The sequence below is a fragment of the Trachemys scripta genome, chromosome 15, assembly GCF_013100865.1.
Source record: "Trachemys scripta elegans isolate TJP31775 chromosome 15, CAS_Tse_1.0, whole genome shotgun sequence".
Classification (NCBI taxonomy): domain Eukaryota; kingdom Metazoa; phylum Chordata; order Testudines; family Emydidae; genus Trachemys; species Trachemys scripta.
In genome coordinates this window covers 7,986,978-8,003,368 of record NC_048312.1, presented here as the reverse complement: position 1 = coordinate 8,003,368, position 16,391 = coordinate 7,986,978, and the positions used below count along the sequence as shown (strand labels likewise).

The 16,391-nt window shown below is 37.1% G+C and overlaps 1 protein-coding gene across 1 annotated transcript in view; it reads left to right on the top strand.

The window, feature by feature from the left end:
- The window catches only part of MPHOSPH9 (M-phase phosphoprotein 9), a 47,365-nt gene extending 31,593 nt beyond the window's left edge, over positions 1–15,772 (top strand). Inside the window, exons 14-24 of the mRNA XM_034791001.1 lie at positions 2,377–2,424; positions 2,984–3,048; positions 6,667–6,768; positions 8,142–8,279; positions 9,107–9,282; positions 10,216–10,380; positions 10,732–10,852; positions 11,735–11,838; positions 12,827–13,077; positions 13,601–13,669; positions 15,171–15,772. Of these exons, the coding sequence (XP_034646892.1) occupies positions 2,377–2,424; positions 2,984–3,048; positions 6,667–6,768; positions 8,142–8,279; positions 9,107–9,282; positions 10,216–10,380; positions 10,732–10,852; positions 11,735–11,838; positions 12,827–13,077; positions 13,601–13,669; positions 15,171–15,272 (1,341 nt within the window). The 3' untranslated portion in view covers positions 15,273–15,772. The remainder of the gene's footprint in view (positions 1–2,376; positions 2,425–2,983; positions 3,049–6,666; positions 6,769–8,141; positions 8,280–9,106; positions 9,283–10,215; positions 10,381–10,731; positions 10,853–11,734; positions 11,839–12,826; positions 13,078–13,600; positions 13,670–15,170) is intronic.
- Positions 15,773–16,391: the final 619 nt, after the last annotated feature.

Here is a 16,391-nt window from a genome sequence, read left to right as displayed (position 1 = left end):
TATCTTGTATTTTTATTACTTTTTAAACTGTTAGATCATTTTACTGACATTATAGAGAATTTAAGTATTATTTATACCCTTCAAGTCCAGATGGCTAGGTGTTGTTTTGCAACAGCAGGGAGACAGATCTCTAAAGACTCTGCCTACTCAGTTTCTTTTCTGTCTCTAGCAGTCAAATAGTGGTGCTAGCTTAGCTTACCATCTGTGTGTCTGGTAAGGTAACATTTTCTGAACTAATTTTAGAATAAATTTCTCATTGATTTCTTTTCTTTTTTTTTTAAATTCACTGGGGATGAGCTGACGTTCTGTATTGTAACCCTTTGTGGGTTGTTCAGATTTTCTGTCAAACTGCAGACCAAATTAATAGAACCTTGCTTTCTGACTGTTCATTATTACTTTATATTAAAATTAATCTGTCTTTACAGAATGCAGATTAGCACTGTGAAAACATATTGGGAGCTTTAGCTCCCTTTTTAGGATGGGATTCTGAAAAGTGCTCTATGTTGGCCAAAATCTTTCCTTTTGAAGTCCAGTGGGAAATTTGACCATTGACTTCACTGGAAGCAGAGCAAAGCCAGTATTGAGCACCTTTGAAAATCCCATCTTTGGTGGGTAAGTAATTTTGTTTCCTTTTATCTCTTCAGTAGTTTTTTCTGATTCCTTTCTTGACATTTCATTTATAAGAAGTTTTTATATTTTGTATTTTAATTAAAATTCATTTTAAAAAAAATCTAACATACTCCAAGCAGGGTAATGTTAAAGCACACAAGGATTATTAGACAAGTCAACAAACTGCTAACATTATTTGTGCAAACAAAAAGGACTGCCAGTATTTTAGAAATAAAGCCTCCTAGGGAAAATCTGACTTTCTGGACTTATCCCAGTTTGTGTACTGTTATACATATGCCCTGAATATTTAAAAGTGTGTCTGCCATTGGGAATTGGAAGAAAAAAGTGAATTTAAAACCAAAACAGCTGTCAGCAATAAAAAGGGCTAACTCCTGAATAGAGACAACTATATTGATCAATAAACATGAGTTCATTAAGAACCACTCCCAAAAATAATTTCTTTATATTGTTCAGCAATACTCCTTCTAGCATGAAAAGACACCTCTCAAACTCTTTTTAAAGTTTTTAAAGATCTAAGTGCTTAAATAGGTCTTAAATGGTGGAGATGTTCTTGCAAGCGTTCTGCTCAGTGGTGACTTTCCACCCATTGTGAATGAGATCTATATTAAATATTTTTCATGTGTTGTTGGTCCCAATCTTGCAAAATGTTCTGCAACGCTGCATTTGTGCATAGCCCCATTGACTTTAATGCAGCTCCATAGATAGGCAAAGGTGCCTCTGTGCAAAATAGTTTGCAGTATGGTGGTTGTGGTCAGAAGATTGCTCTATGTTAAATTACTTGGGTCCACATCCTGCAAACTCTGACTCCCATAGTTAAGCTCCTGGCTCTGCAGGATCTGACCCGTAATTCTTTCCATATTAATTTTGTTCAGTTTACATTTAAAAGATTTTTCACTTTTATTCGGCCATTAGTCAGTTTTACGGCCCAGACTCAAATATTACATTATCTGGATTGCAAATACTCCAGGGGACTATGTGTATTAAGAAAACCTGTTTCCATTGGATTTTTTGTGTAAATTTTCAATAGATCGTAAAGCTTCATAAAATAAAAGTTTATCAAACCCTAAAGTTCAGGCACAACTGATTTGGCAGTATGTTTTCAACTTTTTGCCTCAAGTAAACTATTCATCAATTTGAATAATTCTACATTTAAATCTTAATAGTCAAGATGGTGCAAGGGACAATGAATTGAAACAGAGGGTAAGGGGCTATAAGGTGCCTCCTTACTTCTATATGCTCTTGCTGGGGCCCAGTGTTGGAAGGAAAGCAGCCTTCATGCAACTTCTTCTTCCCCTCCACTCAAGTGCAGGTGGGCTGGTGCGGGCAGCCAAGTAATGGTTGGCTTATCCCTCCAGTGTGCCACCCACTTCAGCTGCACTGGCACAGAGAATGAAATAGTCTGCTTTGGACATAGACCAATAGCAAACTGGTGTACTAAACCACCGAAGCAAATGGGCAGCCAAGGAGAGAAGTTTAACTCTCTTAAGTCACAATTTCCTCACATGTCTGCACCTTACATTTACAATCAGAAATATACAGTCTAGCCTTAGCGTAGTGCAGGGGAGCAAATATGAAAAAAAAAATTCTTATTTTGCTTGTAGCTAATTGGCTTAAACTTAGTTTTTGTAATTGGACTTTTGCTTTAGGTCAATAACTTTAAAAGAAATTAAAATGCATGTTAGAGTATAAGAGTTTAGTTTTCCATTATGTTTTAATTTTACTACTTGCAGTTTTTTTTTCTTTTAGCTTCTGGGAGAATATGAATCCCTTGGAAAAGAACATGAAAGAGTAAAGGTAAGTAGGCATGGATTAATTTTATTTAAAAACTTTTGAGTAAAAATCTTTGTATAGTTTTAATATATATATTTTTAAAGGAGCGACAGTACTAGACTGTCCAGATATCCAACTATAAGTGAGAGGATAATATTTGAATCAAGGGAACTAAAGGCAGGGAAAAGTTTGAACGGCCTCAGTATTAGGCCCAGATATATCACCATGGCACAGAAATACATATTAATTGAATTTAAGTATTTAAAAAAAGAGTACAGGGATGAATCCATATATTTTAACAAATGGCTTCCTAGTATGTTTGCAATGTCATAGAAGGAAGAAGAGCATGGAGTTCAGAGTACATCAGATGAAGAAGGAAATCTTATTGTTTATATGATATTCTAATCCTAGGCAACAAGGGTATTGCAAAGTCAAATTGAAGTCTAAGGATTTTGTTTTAACATAATTCCCTTTCAAATAAAAAGGTGATACGAATTGTAATTTTTCAATATAGATGAAGTTACTCATTTTTTCCCTTATAAAGTGTCTGCACTTGTTACTTTTTTCTTTGTGTATTTTACAGGATACATTGAATGCAACTGAAAATAAATTGCTTGATGCAAACACCCAGATTTCTGATTTGAAAAGGTAAAATGTGAAAGTATCTTAGTACTATCTTAATAATGTGAATCTAGGTTTAATGCATTTAGCATTTAATCCTTGATAATGGAAATTATTGCAGATCTTTAGATCCAGTTGCAATTTGTAAAAATTAATGAAGCACCTTTGTACAGGTATTGAATAATTTTATGTTACGTTGCACAAATTATAAGAGCCTACTTATTTTACAACACTTTAAACGTTTTTTTCCTCATTAGGACCTCCTCCCAATCTGGAATGAATGGGTTGCGTCTCCTCTTTCTGTTGTTATTCAGTTCAGCCAATCCACTGGTCAAGCTTTTCATGCCAGGGTTCTCTCCTCAAAAGCCCTCATCTTCAGCTAACCAGTCTTTGATATGGTTTTCGCTAATGTGGATGCTGACAGGAATTTGCTGTTCAAGATTATGGCACCTAGGCACAAATAAAGGACAGGAAGGTGATCCATGTATAGAGCAGGAATAATACCTCCTATGGCTGTCCCTCCTGCTATCTAGACCTCTCTCTTGGCTGATAGAACCGCAATCCATTGAATTTACACTTTCTGGATATGCATCAGGCAGGACTCATGATCATCAAGGGATGAATGGGCCAAAGTCCAGCCAGTATTGTGCATGGCTACCGACTGCTGAAAGTCTTTTGTCTCATATTTCTCAACAGTTCTCTTGCAAGCCTGCTAAACAGAGCATTCAGGGCGGCCGTCAGGGGAAGAGGGACTTTACTCTGGAAAAGCTCTAGTATAGGCCGCACAGGATTTCTTTGAGCTGACTTCTCTTGGTATATGACTCACTGTTTCTCTTTTGTGGGTATGTGCTGTCATCCCTTCCCTCCCCATGTTCATCTGAGCATCTGGAGTCTCGCTGTTCAAAAGTCAGAAAGATCAGGAGAGATGGGGAAATTATAATTTTTCATGTACATTTTTGTTTGTTGTTTTTCAGTGTTAGGATGGTCAGCAGTTTCATCGCCTAGTCAATTCTAGATTTCATTGCTACTAAGCCATTAACCTTCTATTGCTTTGTCTAAAGCCAGTCTAGCCAAAGAGAGAATTTGGGACCATTTTGGGTGTTGTCCTGGCCCTTTTATATATTTGTATAATTTACAGGATTTTAAGGAAGCCAAAATCCTTATTTATTTTGTTCTGCCCCCCACCCCCACCCCAAAAAAAAAGGGGAGGGAAGAAGGCCTCCTGCTTAGGCTTTGAATTTACTCCTCAATCAAGAAAGTATATATTATTAAGCATTTGAGAGTTTTTAAGACCAGAAAGGGTGTAGAGACATCCCAAGCTGACATGGTGTCCACCTGTCTAAAAGAAACATAGATGCCAGGTAAATGACCAATATCTAAAATTTTTTTTTTTAGGCATTGTTGTGAAGATTGAGGTGCCTTTGCCATACTTGTATGCTATGTTCTGAGAGCAGGAGTCAGTGGCAGTTGTCTAGTATTTCTTTTGCATTGTCTGTTTCTCTCATCTGGTTCTGTAAACTGCTGGGGCATAGACCATTCCAGATTGGGGGCAACCTTAATGGAAAAGGATATTTTGTTTTCCTATCTTAAAACTGTATTTCTGTGATGGATCCCAGTGACTGAGGTGGATCACTACCATCTTCTTACAGCATGAGAAAGCCTTGTCTTTGCCCCCTAGACCAGGGGTGGCCAACCTGAGCTTGAGAAGGAGCCAGAATTTACCAATGCACGTTGCCAAAGAGACACAGTAATACATCAGCAGCCCCTCCATCAGCTCCCATTTCCCCCCCGCGTCTCCTGCCCGCTGGCAGCCCCAACAATCAGCACCTCCCCCTCCTTCCCCACACCTCCCACTCGCAGTGATCCGCTGTTTCACAGTGTGCGGGAGGCTTGGGGCGGGGAGTGAAAGGAGGTGAGCGAGGGCGTGGCAGGCTCGGGGAAGGGGGCAGGAAGGGGTGGGGGGCCTTGGAGGAAGGGGTGGAGTGGAGGCAGTGCCTGGTGCAGAGCCAGGGGTTGATCAATGAGCACCCTCCGGCACATTGGAAAGTTGGCATCTGTAGCTCCAGCCCGGAGTCAGCGCCTACTGAAGGAGCCGCATATTAACTTCTGAGGAGCCACATGCGTCTCCAGAGCCACAGGTTGGCCACTCCTGCCCTAGATTTTAGGAAAGCCTCCCCAACTACCAGCTGTTGGCAACACAAGCCTTCTGCTCTGGGCTCTACAAGCCCCTCTCCCAATGCAAGCTAGCAATTTCACACACCCCACTTTGATACACTTGAGTGCCCAACCCTTCATTGACTGGAAACTCTCAGTCTACACTGATCCGTGGCCTCCATGGAAGCAGTGCACCTCAATTCACCATTCTCCTTAGCACAAAGGACTTAAATAAAATTCAGTTTGGTTTTAGGTCTAACAGAGTTTGAGATAGAGATTCAAATAAAAGCAAGTATAAAGGTTTGGAAACATAAGGATACAAGTAAAAGAAAAACATACAAAATCTATAGTTTATACTTATTAACAAGTTACTTTCCTGTCTAATACGGTATTGCTCACTCAGTGGTCAGTCCTGGCCATGTTTGTCCAGTTCAGAAAGCTACGATCCACCTTTAATGAGAACCCCCACTTCTGCTGGCAGTGTATCTCCTCTGTAATAGAACAAATCCTGTGCCCTTTCCCCAGGGGATTCCCTTATTCAGAGACTTTTCCTGGAGTTCTTTTGTCTTTAATGCCTCAAGCCTGCACCTGGTCCAGATAGTAACTATAGGGCTGGCTTCACAGATGTTTATTGTTCCCAATGTTGATTGAGTTAGCCTCGAGACCTGCCTCGCCTCAAGTGACAACAGTTTTGAAACCTAATAGTCTGCATTTTACATATCTCTTAAGTTATTTCCCTTACAAACATCTCACAGTAACCATGACAATCAGCTAGTTCCTAGATTTCAGCCAAGACCACACACAACCTCTTTGATGAAATATTGAGAAATGGTTGGACACAGAGGTAATATACCTGCCTGGGCATGTCTATGTCACAGTCCCCAATCTAGAAGCCCACCAGGTCTGGGGTTTTTCACTTTAATTCTGATTGCAGGTTTAACAGAATTCTTGCCAAGGTTTGATTAATTGAAGGTGTGGGTTACTCTGTGGTGGGGGAGGGGAGAGTTATGATGTGAAAAGTCTGAACAGCAGGCTGGGTGAGTTACCTGAGTAACATGTGAGATGAAGATCAGCCCATTAAATCCAAAATGGGGGAGCTTTTTACAGAAATCCACCTTTTCAAGGAGGAAAAGAGATTTTTTTTTCTTCCTTTTGGTGAAACTAATTTTAAAAAATAGACTTCATTCAGATAGAACCCATGTAACCTCATTAGTATTTTTAAATGGTTTTACACTTCGATGGAATTATTCCACAGCAACATATTTTTTTCTTGCCCTCCATCCATGTTGTTTAACTTCTGATTTGACAGAGCTTGGAATCCGATACAATGAAGTATCTTTACATACTGGTTACGCTTTTTCCACCTAAACTCCACCAAGGACATATATTAAAAAAAAATCCCTATATTTTAATACCGTGTAAGATCTAACAACTCTATCCTAAACTTCTTTTAAACCTCCTTGTAATATGTCTTCTTTACTTCTGCATTAGAACAATTTCAAAACTTGAAGCTCAGATCAAGCAGGTAGAACATGAAAATATGTTGAAACTCCGTCATATTACTGAAAGTCATTTAAGAACATCTCATGCCAAGTAAGTGAATATTCTATCATGTGAAAAGGTGGGTGATGTGTTTTATTGAGAAGTTTTTCTGTTTTGGCTAAAAATGGATTATCTAACGGTAGACTGTAGCAGTTGAAAGACATATTACATAATCCAGCATATTATATGCCAGGAAATGATTAAAAGATCAAATAAAAAATATGGGTGTCCAGTTTTGCAAGTTTTACCTGTATAATCCTTACTCTATAAGTGGTTTCAGTTACTTCACTGGGATTACTTAAATGAGTAGCGATTACCCTTGTGAGTAAAGGTACACAGTAGGAAGTATAAGATCTGAACCTGCAATTGCTCCATGTCATTGTACCTTTAATACTTTGAATCAGAAAGGTGTATTTGACTTTTTAAATTTTTTTAAATAAACTTTTACAAATGTCACTTAGATTATGTGGAAATTAGAGTGTAAATTTTGCTAGAAGAGGGGCAAAACTGGGGTGTGCCTGCTTTGCTCCTTTGATGTATAAAGCATGCCTCAAAAGTTTTACCTTCTATTAAGGAACTTCAGAAATGTACCAATTAGCAACTGAGAGGGATGCCTCCAAAATAGGAAAAATGGAAAGACTTAAATGTTATGAGACAGATTTGCCCCCACTGGTGTAGGGAAGAGGTGCAATTTACTGAAGCCAGTGTAGAACTGGGGATGAAATCAGGCCTTATAAACTGATAGCACACACAGAAAGAGCATCATTCTATTTAAACAAACAGCAGGATAGATTTAAAGAAATATAATTATTGTTCTTGGTATTGTGTGAATGATACGCTGTTATTCTAATTTTTGTGTGCTTTTTAGTGAATCTATATATAAAATCACTTTTTTTGGTATTTCTAATCTGTAATTGTTCAATTGAAAATAGTTGGTGGCCTCTATATTCAACACTCCTCTGTATTATCAGTTGTGCTCTTTCTTTTTAAGAAATATATAGGATGAGACAAAAGAGAAGTAAAGAGTTGGAGGCTTTAAACCAACAGCTTCATCTTAGGTACAATTATATCTTAGTTTTGTATAATTCATTCAAAATCTTTGCGAAGAAGCCAACTTGGTATCTGGCATTTGAAGTCAGAAAAGCAAGTGTTTCTGTATGGAAGTATAGATCTGTGGAAAATACTGCCTTCTAAAAATACATTATAAATAATTACTGAAATTTGAGTGTGTGTGTTCTTTTAATTAAAACGCTCACTTTTTAAAAAGGTACTTATTTCTCCAAATCTTTACAAATTTGTAATTGTATGTTGGAATGTAAGGTGCTTTCTCTCTTTGGCTAGTATAAGTGCTATTTGTTTTGTTTTTTAATTTCAAAACCAAAACTTCAAGCATTTCATAATCCTGAAGCTTTTCACTCCAATAGCAAGCTGACAACTTCTGATGTAAACAGACGGAAGTGGTTGATACCAGGAGCAGAGTATTCAATCTTCACAGGCCAACCTTTAGAAAATCAAGAGAGCATTATGGATAATAGACTGGAGGAAACCTACATACCTTCTAGGTAAGATAGCTTCCTGTAACCTCCACCCTCCACTCTGATCTAGTGGAGAGTCAGAGCAGTTGTAATCTAAGAAATATCTATGCAATTTCTGATTTTAGAAATAATTTTCTCTAAAATTGACTGTTCTTGAGTTTTGTGCTTGTATTTATTTACTAAAACCTAAAGTATTTATCCATTGCCTGAAGTGCTGTGCATGTTTTGAAAGAACCTACTAATCTAGTGTGAAACAGGCAGAGACTTTCTTAGTTCTCAAAGGTCTTTTGCCCTTGAAGAGACCTCATAGGTACGTCTTGTTCATTGACCAACTGCCATTGCCTTTATGCCCTCGGAAGTATTCTACTTCAGGTCCTTTGTCAGCAAAGGAATTCTCGGTGCGAATCGCACTGGCATGGTTGGTTGCAGCTCTGCTGGTTCTGCAGACTTCAGTTTTGATGAGGATGTCACTCTGTCTTTTTAGTAGTTTGCCTTGTTCTTCGTTCGTTCCTCAGACTCTGTCAGGGTAGATTTGATTTTAAGATTTTACAGAGTTGATGTTTCAAAAATTCTAGCTCACCAAACTTCACTCATTTCCACTATTGCTCAGATTTGGGGGTTCACATCATCCTGTAACTAATATTTAGAAGTCAGCGGTTTCTGGATGAAATAGAGAACATTTTATAAGGATTTTCCATTTGGATTGTTGTAAGATGACACAATACTTTGCACCAACAAACTGTAAAGTATTACATTCATTTCTATGTGAGTGTAACTCTTGGTTGATATTTGGATAGCCTACTTACAGTATAAAATCTTGGTTCCTCATATGCTGCTTTCATATATTATTTAAGGCACCATTCTCCGCCTGAAAAGGACCCTTCACAAGAAGATGCTTTAACAAATATAATGGCAAAAAAAGAAAATGAGCCACCAGACACACCAATCATGAAAGCCTTTAAAGAACTTGAAGAGGGAAAAGCATTTAAAAGTTGGGGCACACAGACAGAAAAAGAAGACACTTCAACTAGTAAATTTATTTATATTCTTGGATTTGTCTTGACTTGCATCCTCAAAATCACGTTTTTTGTGTCCTCCAGGATTAGAATTAGACTGGCTCAGGTGACAGGGTAAAAATAGTTGTTAGCTTTGCAAAGAGTCTTTGTGTATCCTAAAACAATGCTCTGTAGCTTGCCTAACAAAACCGGAAATAACAAAGCTAGCTGACTTGTTTAAAATAATAGGAATGTAAGAAATTCTCTATAGCATCGTATTAGTTCATCTAGTTCATGTCCTTTCTCTAGCGGAAATTTATATATACTGAGTGTTAACAAAGTTCCTGCTGTCTTTGCACCCACATTTGTTTTGTTGTAGTGTAACGTCTAAATGTTGGCATGAAAGCTGGCGTGTATTATATGACTGAGTAGACTTAATCTCTTCCTCTATGGTGCTGGAGTTGCAGGTGCTTAATACCTCTTCGCATCAGGCCTTTATTACTCAGGCGCCAAAAATATGGATTTAGGAGCCTAAATTCAAGCACCTAGGTTTGAAAACTTAGGTCTGTTCTAACTCCTGTCTCTCAAGATACTTGTGCTGCCCTGCTTTCTGTCTCCCATTTCTATTAAGCCTGTGCTATTTCTCACTAGCTCAGACTTGTCCTGTTTACCTTCACTTTAAATTCATTTCTTCTCTTCTATATCTGTGCTGCAGAACAGCTCTCCTCATAGGTCAGGTTAACATCTTACTTCAGTGAATGTCAAATATTGCTCAGTTTCTAGTGGGGATAGGACTTAAGCATGTACAGCTGGTTAGTATAACACAAACCTACTGACATGGGGAAACAGCTGAGATGGAACAAGTACAGGGTTGAGTACAGTAGGTTACATGGGGACTGAGTGAAGGAGAATCCTCAATATCCTGTGTAATATAAATATTAATTTTTATATGTTTGTTTTTTTTACAGAAACATCACATCGACGTCAAACTGTTGGATTTAATGAAAGCACTTTTAGTGCCAATCGGTCCCCAGAGAAATGCAGAGATCAACAAAGACCAAAAAGGTATAGCTCACCTAGTGGGCAGAGGTCATCATCCCTCCCACCTTCAAACAGGAAGGCAAACACTCCAAGTAAGCATTTTTGTGTACAGGTTATTGTGTCACTTCAAAATGCAGTGTATTTAAATAACATAAGGTTGTGTTACAAACAGATGAAGGTAGGAAATTTACAAGTTACGATTCTCACATTGTTATCATGGATTTTCTGAAAAAAGGATTGAGTACATGAGTTACAGACTATGTGAAAGCTGTAACCTTACTATCATTTGTCAGTGTGTGACACATACTTTATATGATTTAAATGGACAGTACTTCATGGAGAACTTTGAAAATAATTCTTTAAGACTTGGGGATCAAATTGTATTAAGAAAAACTATTTAAATAGAAAAAGTGTTAGGCACTTAAATCTTTTCTTCTCTGCAGCACGAAGAGAAATAATGCTGGCACCAGTGTCCGTGACATACAGCCCAAAACGATCTCCAAGAGAAAACCTGTCTCCAGGATTTAGCCACTTGGTTGGCAAAAACGAAAACACAATGACTAGGTACATATTTGTAAATATTAATTTTGGAGCGGGGTTTATTTTCTGATAGTAGTTACACAATTTACGGGCTTGATCCAGCATACCCATACTTCTATGAATAGCTCTTACTCATGGCAGTATTCTTATCACATTTAATGTGAAATACTCGTATGAGAAAGGCCTGGTCACTTAAGTAAAGGTTTGCATGACTGGGACATGTATCTGAAGTCAAGTTTGCTTTTTGAAATAGAGCAAGAATAACCTTGGATCCCCCCAGTTAGCATTCACCAAGGTGATGTGTTAGGTACATCGTATTTGATGGAATAATATTGACAGGGAAAAGACTGTAGAAGCATTGTCCTATGTCAACACAGAGTAAATCGGGGTCAATATGCAGGGATACAAGTGATGCCTTAAAGAATGGGTAAAAGAAAGTAAGCACTTAGAGCTCTTTTTCACTCCCCCATAGAAACTTGTGTGAAGACTAAACTTACTACTGAAACAAAGGGTTTTCTTTATATTTTGCTGGATATCCTGTTTGGCAGAGCTGCAGAGGGAGCATTCTGATTCTGGAGGTGGGGTACAGGGCAGGCATATGTAAGGTGGAGGAAAAGGGAAGTTCAGCATCACTCTTAAGTGTAACATTAAAGTGCTCTTGAGAATGGGAGTCAGGCCTCTTCCTTTAGAAAGAAACAGGTTGCATGATTCAAGGCCTTTGATATATGGAAACCAAAGAACCTGAAGGTGGGGTTGTAATTAGGAGACTCCAGAGAGATCACATTTTCCATTGAAGAGGAAATTGTTTTTAATATGTAAAAGTATAAAAAGAGAGACTATTTTTTATAATAGGTATTTCTAACAAGTAGTTGTCTCTTCTACACCCCTCCCCTCATCATTCTGTAGATTCAATATACTTCTGGATGATTTGGAAACTGCTCCTACCTCTACGTTACAACATAGCAATCCAAGAAAACGACTCCAGTTTCTTTCTCTAGATGATATAGAAGGTAATTTGTCAGAATGGGCAGAATTATGATTTTTTAAATTTTTTTCTTCACCTTCCTAAAGGGAACTCTTTTTTTTCTCCACATAGTTTCCACTGACTAGATAAGAGGAATCATGACATTTTTCTGATAAAGCTCTATCCTTTTATTTTGCAATAAATAAATGCAATAGTAATATTGCTTGTAGCAGTAAAAAATTACTGTTATTACAGTAAATATTTAATTTTTATACGCACACAAATATGCACAAACAATAGAATAATAAAATAATTCAACTGAAAAATAAGAGGAAATAAATTTCCTAACTTCTAATTTAGTTAAGCAATGTATGTATTACGAAGAACCAGGTCCTTGTGTGTATTCAATATCCTTAATGAAGGTTCTGTTACTAAGTATTGCATACAAATAGTGAAGGGTAATTATAATAATAAAGCTAGTTAATTTTAATTTTTTAAATAGTTGGATGAAAACATTATTTTAACCACATTTTCATTAAAATACTGAATGTATGACATTTTATATTATATTTTAAATTTTTAATATTTTAATATTCAATCATGTTTTTAATTCTTTAACTATAATATAAAGAGCAGTCTGAAGCTACAGTGAAATATTTTTCATTACCTATATTAAATATTCTGGTTTAATATTGTAGAAAATTATTTTGTTGTAAATCTGAGATTACTAAAGTCTTCAGTCATCAACAGCAACTAATCAATATTACATAACTTCTTCCCAAGTTTAGCTTCATCTTGAGATAATTCTGATATCATGAGGCATAATTAAATACATTAGTATGTTTGTAGTGAAAGCCTCAAGTGTGAATTTTCATGCCTTTGTCTGTTTGTGTCCTACAGAATCACAGTGATTCATTGCTTTTCCTATGGTTCACTTTATGTTCTGTTATGAATAATACATTTTATATCTATCTATCTATCTATAAATAAAAAGGGGAATTAAAAAAATAAACAGCACTTTCATCTTTTCATAGGAAGGCAACATTCAGGTAAAGGCATTGACAGCTGTGTTAAACATAGTTCTTGCACTGAATCTTTGCACACTGGAATGAAGAAAGGAACTGTGGTTTCTGCTTGGGAAGAGAGGAATATACCACACAAAAATGAACAAAGTACTCCTCCATCAGTAGTACCTTATGATGCTGATTTCAACTATACATCAAGAATTAAGACATTGGCTGAAACTGAGAGACTTTTTGATGAACTCACACAAGAAAAGCAACAGGTAAAAACCATTTTTCTTCTAATTTTATGAATAAATGCATTTGTATAAGAGAGAGGCTAGTGAGACAGCCATATAGCTGCACTATGCCTGGCTCAAACCAATTCAAAGTTTCCAGAGTTGTTCTGACGGTGCAGCATCTTCCTTGCACAGTAAACTTTAGATACTTCAGTCCTTTGACTCTTCTAAGCAAAGTCATATTCTGCAATTGAGATGCAGACAAATGGGGATAGAGGGTCTGAGGTGAATTTATTTTGCAACAAGCCAAGATTTAAACTAGCCTTTCAGAGATGAAAGGTTTGTGCATTAAACCATTCTAGCACCTAATTAGAGTGCTATCTTCTTCAAAGGGATGTTTGTGAGGGTGGGCAGAAGTACATATAATTACATAGTAATAATTACGATATCTAAACAACTACACTGTACATATATCTCTAACCTATCCCTGACTTTCTTGCAGATTAAAGATTAGGCAGGTTTATACTGGCTTTTGAATTTATAGCTGCAGTATTTTGTGTGTTACTAGATTGAGGCTGCATTGAGTCGAATACCTGGTAGTGGGGGAAGAACAACCTTACAAGCAAGATTAAACCAGGTGAAAACACTTATTTCTGTGTATCTGACTATTTTTTCAGTTAATCTCCCAATACTGGAAGTTCAGTCTGTATTCTCTGTTTTGCTACAGAATAAGGTATGGTTTAGTGCAGGGGTAGGCAACCTATGGCACTCGTGCCGAAGGCGGCACGCGAGCTGATTTTTTCAGTGGCACTCACGCTGCCCGGGTCCTGGCCACTGGTCTGGGGGGCTCTGCATTTTTATTTAATTTTAAATTAAGCTTCTTAAACATTTTAAAAACCTTATTTACTTTACATACAACAATAGTTTAGTTATATATTATAGACTTATAGAAAGAGGCCTTCTAAAAACGTTAAAATGTAATACTGGCACGCGAGGCCTCCTAAAAACGTTAAAATGTAATACTGGCACGCGAAACCTTAAATTGGAGTGAAAAAATGAAGACTCGGCACACCGCTTCTGAAAGGTTGCCGACCCCTGGTTTAGTGGATTGTAACAGGAGCTTTTCCATACCACTCTACACTGCCCATGAATTGGTTTGAATCTTTAGCTTTTATGGAAATTGTTTTCCAGTTATCATCATGTCTTAGGACCAAATTAAGAAATGATAGGGTGTAAATCAGATTCAGTTAAAATCACTTACAACAACTTTACATATCAGTAGTTCTAGGTTAGAGCAACCTTTTTTCATTTATAGACCCCTAAATATTTTGAATGGAGGTGTGGACCCCTTTAGAAATCTTAGACATAGTCTGCGGACCCCCACAGCTCTGCGGACCACAAGTTGAAAAACCACTGTTCTATGGCAACGACAACCTTTCGCAGAATCCTTAGACATAGTCCATGGACCCCAGGTTGTAAATCACTGAGTTAGAATACAGTAGAACCTCAGTTATGAACACCTTGGGAATGGAGGTTGTTCGTAACTCTGAACAAAACATTATGGTTGTTCTTCCAAAAGTTTACAAGTGAACATTGACTTAATACAGCTTTGAAGTTTTACTATGCAGAAGAAAAAGGCTGCTTCCTTCCCCCCCCCCCTTTTTTTTAGTAGTTTACGTTTAACAGAGTACTGTACTGTATTTGCTTTTGTGTTTGTGTGTGTGTGTGTCTTTCTCTCTCTGCTGCTGCCTGATTGCATACTTCTGGTTCCAAATGAGGTGTGTAGTTGACTGGTCAGTTTGTAACTCTGGTGTTTGTAACTCTGAGGTTCTACTGTATATCTACACAACAAATGAAGGTATAGTGGTAGCTCAGGTAGACACACGCATGCTAGCTTTAATCTAGCTTGCACAAGGAACAATAGTAGTGAAGATGTGGCAGCACAGACTTCAGTGCAGGCTAGCTGCCTGAGTACATACTCAGGTAGACAAATGTCCTGGTGTTAGTGGAAAGCTGTTAATGCATCAGAAAAGACACTGACGGAAAATGGGGACAGTACCAACATATTTATTTTAGAAGACCATTGTTTATAACTGTATGGTATTGAATGTATTATCTTTTTCAAATGTTTTCTTTAGGAAGCCTTGGAAGATCGCTTGGAAAGGATTAATAGAGATTTGGGCTCAATCCGTATGACGCTGAAAAGATTTCATGTTTTACGTACCTCTGCAAATCTTTGAGACTTGTATCTATTAAATTCAGATATGCTTTTGTTTGCACTAATGTATAATTATGCACTCAGCAAATGCAAATTGTTTTGTATTTTTGTAAACCCTCAATAGTAGTTTTACAACCATGTTATCCTTTACACACAGCAATATTTTGTACTTCAAATAGCCACATATATTTAAACATATTTTCTTACACTTGAGAAATCAATGTTAATCGTGTATTTTACTATTTTTTTAAGAATGTGAATTATTTTTAAATAGTGTATAAGAATTCAGTTTATAATAAGGAAGGTAAACTGAGGCAGCTTGTTTTCTGAACAAAATCATGTTGTAATCCTTTTGCAGTTCATTTTGCTCACCATTTTTATAGAGATGAATAGCTACATTGTAAATAATAGGTACTATGACATTTTGAACTTTTATATTATGCAGAAAGCAACACAGCTTCTGTGGTGACTATAACTACAAGCATATGGTAAACACCTTTTATTTAAAATATTGTAGCTTGGTTTTTAATTCACTGTTATTGTGACACATCTTAAATAAATGTATATCTGCAAACTGGAATTCTATTAAATATCCATTTGTATAAATGCATAGAAAGTAGTTATACAAACTGAATATTTTGGTTTCAAAATTGTATTTCTTGTGTGATGGGGTGAGGATATTACAGAGCCACGTGAATTAAAAAATATTTCTTTAGTGTTGAGACTTACTAATTAATTTAGAAGCCTGTTGGAAATATTCAGGGCCAAATTCTGTTCCATTCCACCTGGTCTTGACCTCAGATATCTCAGTGTTGGTAAATAAGAACTCCCCTCCCAAGAGGCTTGGAGAGGGAAAAATATATGGAGCTCTTCAAGTGTCTAGGGCTTGTGCAAACAGTGTGGCCTTTATCTAAGACTGTGAGGGCCATCTTCCCACTGTGAGCCTAAATTAAGGCTGAAAAGGGGTTTTCAAGTTACAAGAAGGATGAGTGTTGAAAATGCAGAGCACTACAGAACTACATGCGTGGCAGCATTGGTAGAGGGCCTTCTATGTATGGAAATCTTTTTCATGCCCCTCACAGTCTGAGATAAAGGCCACACTCTTTGCGCAAGCCCTAGACACTTGAAGAGTTCCATATAT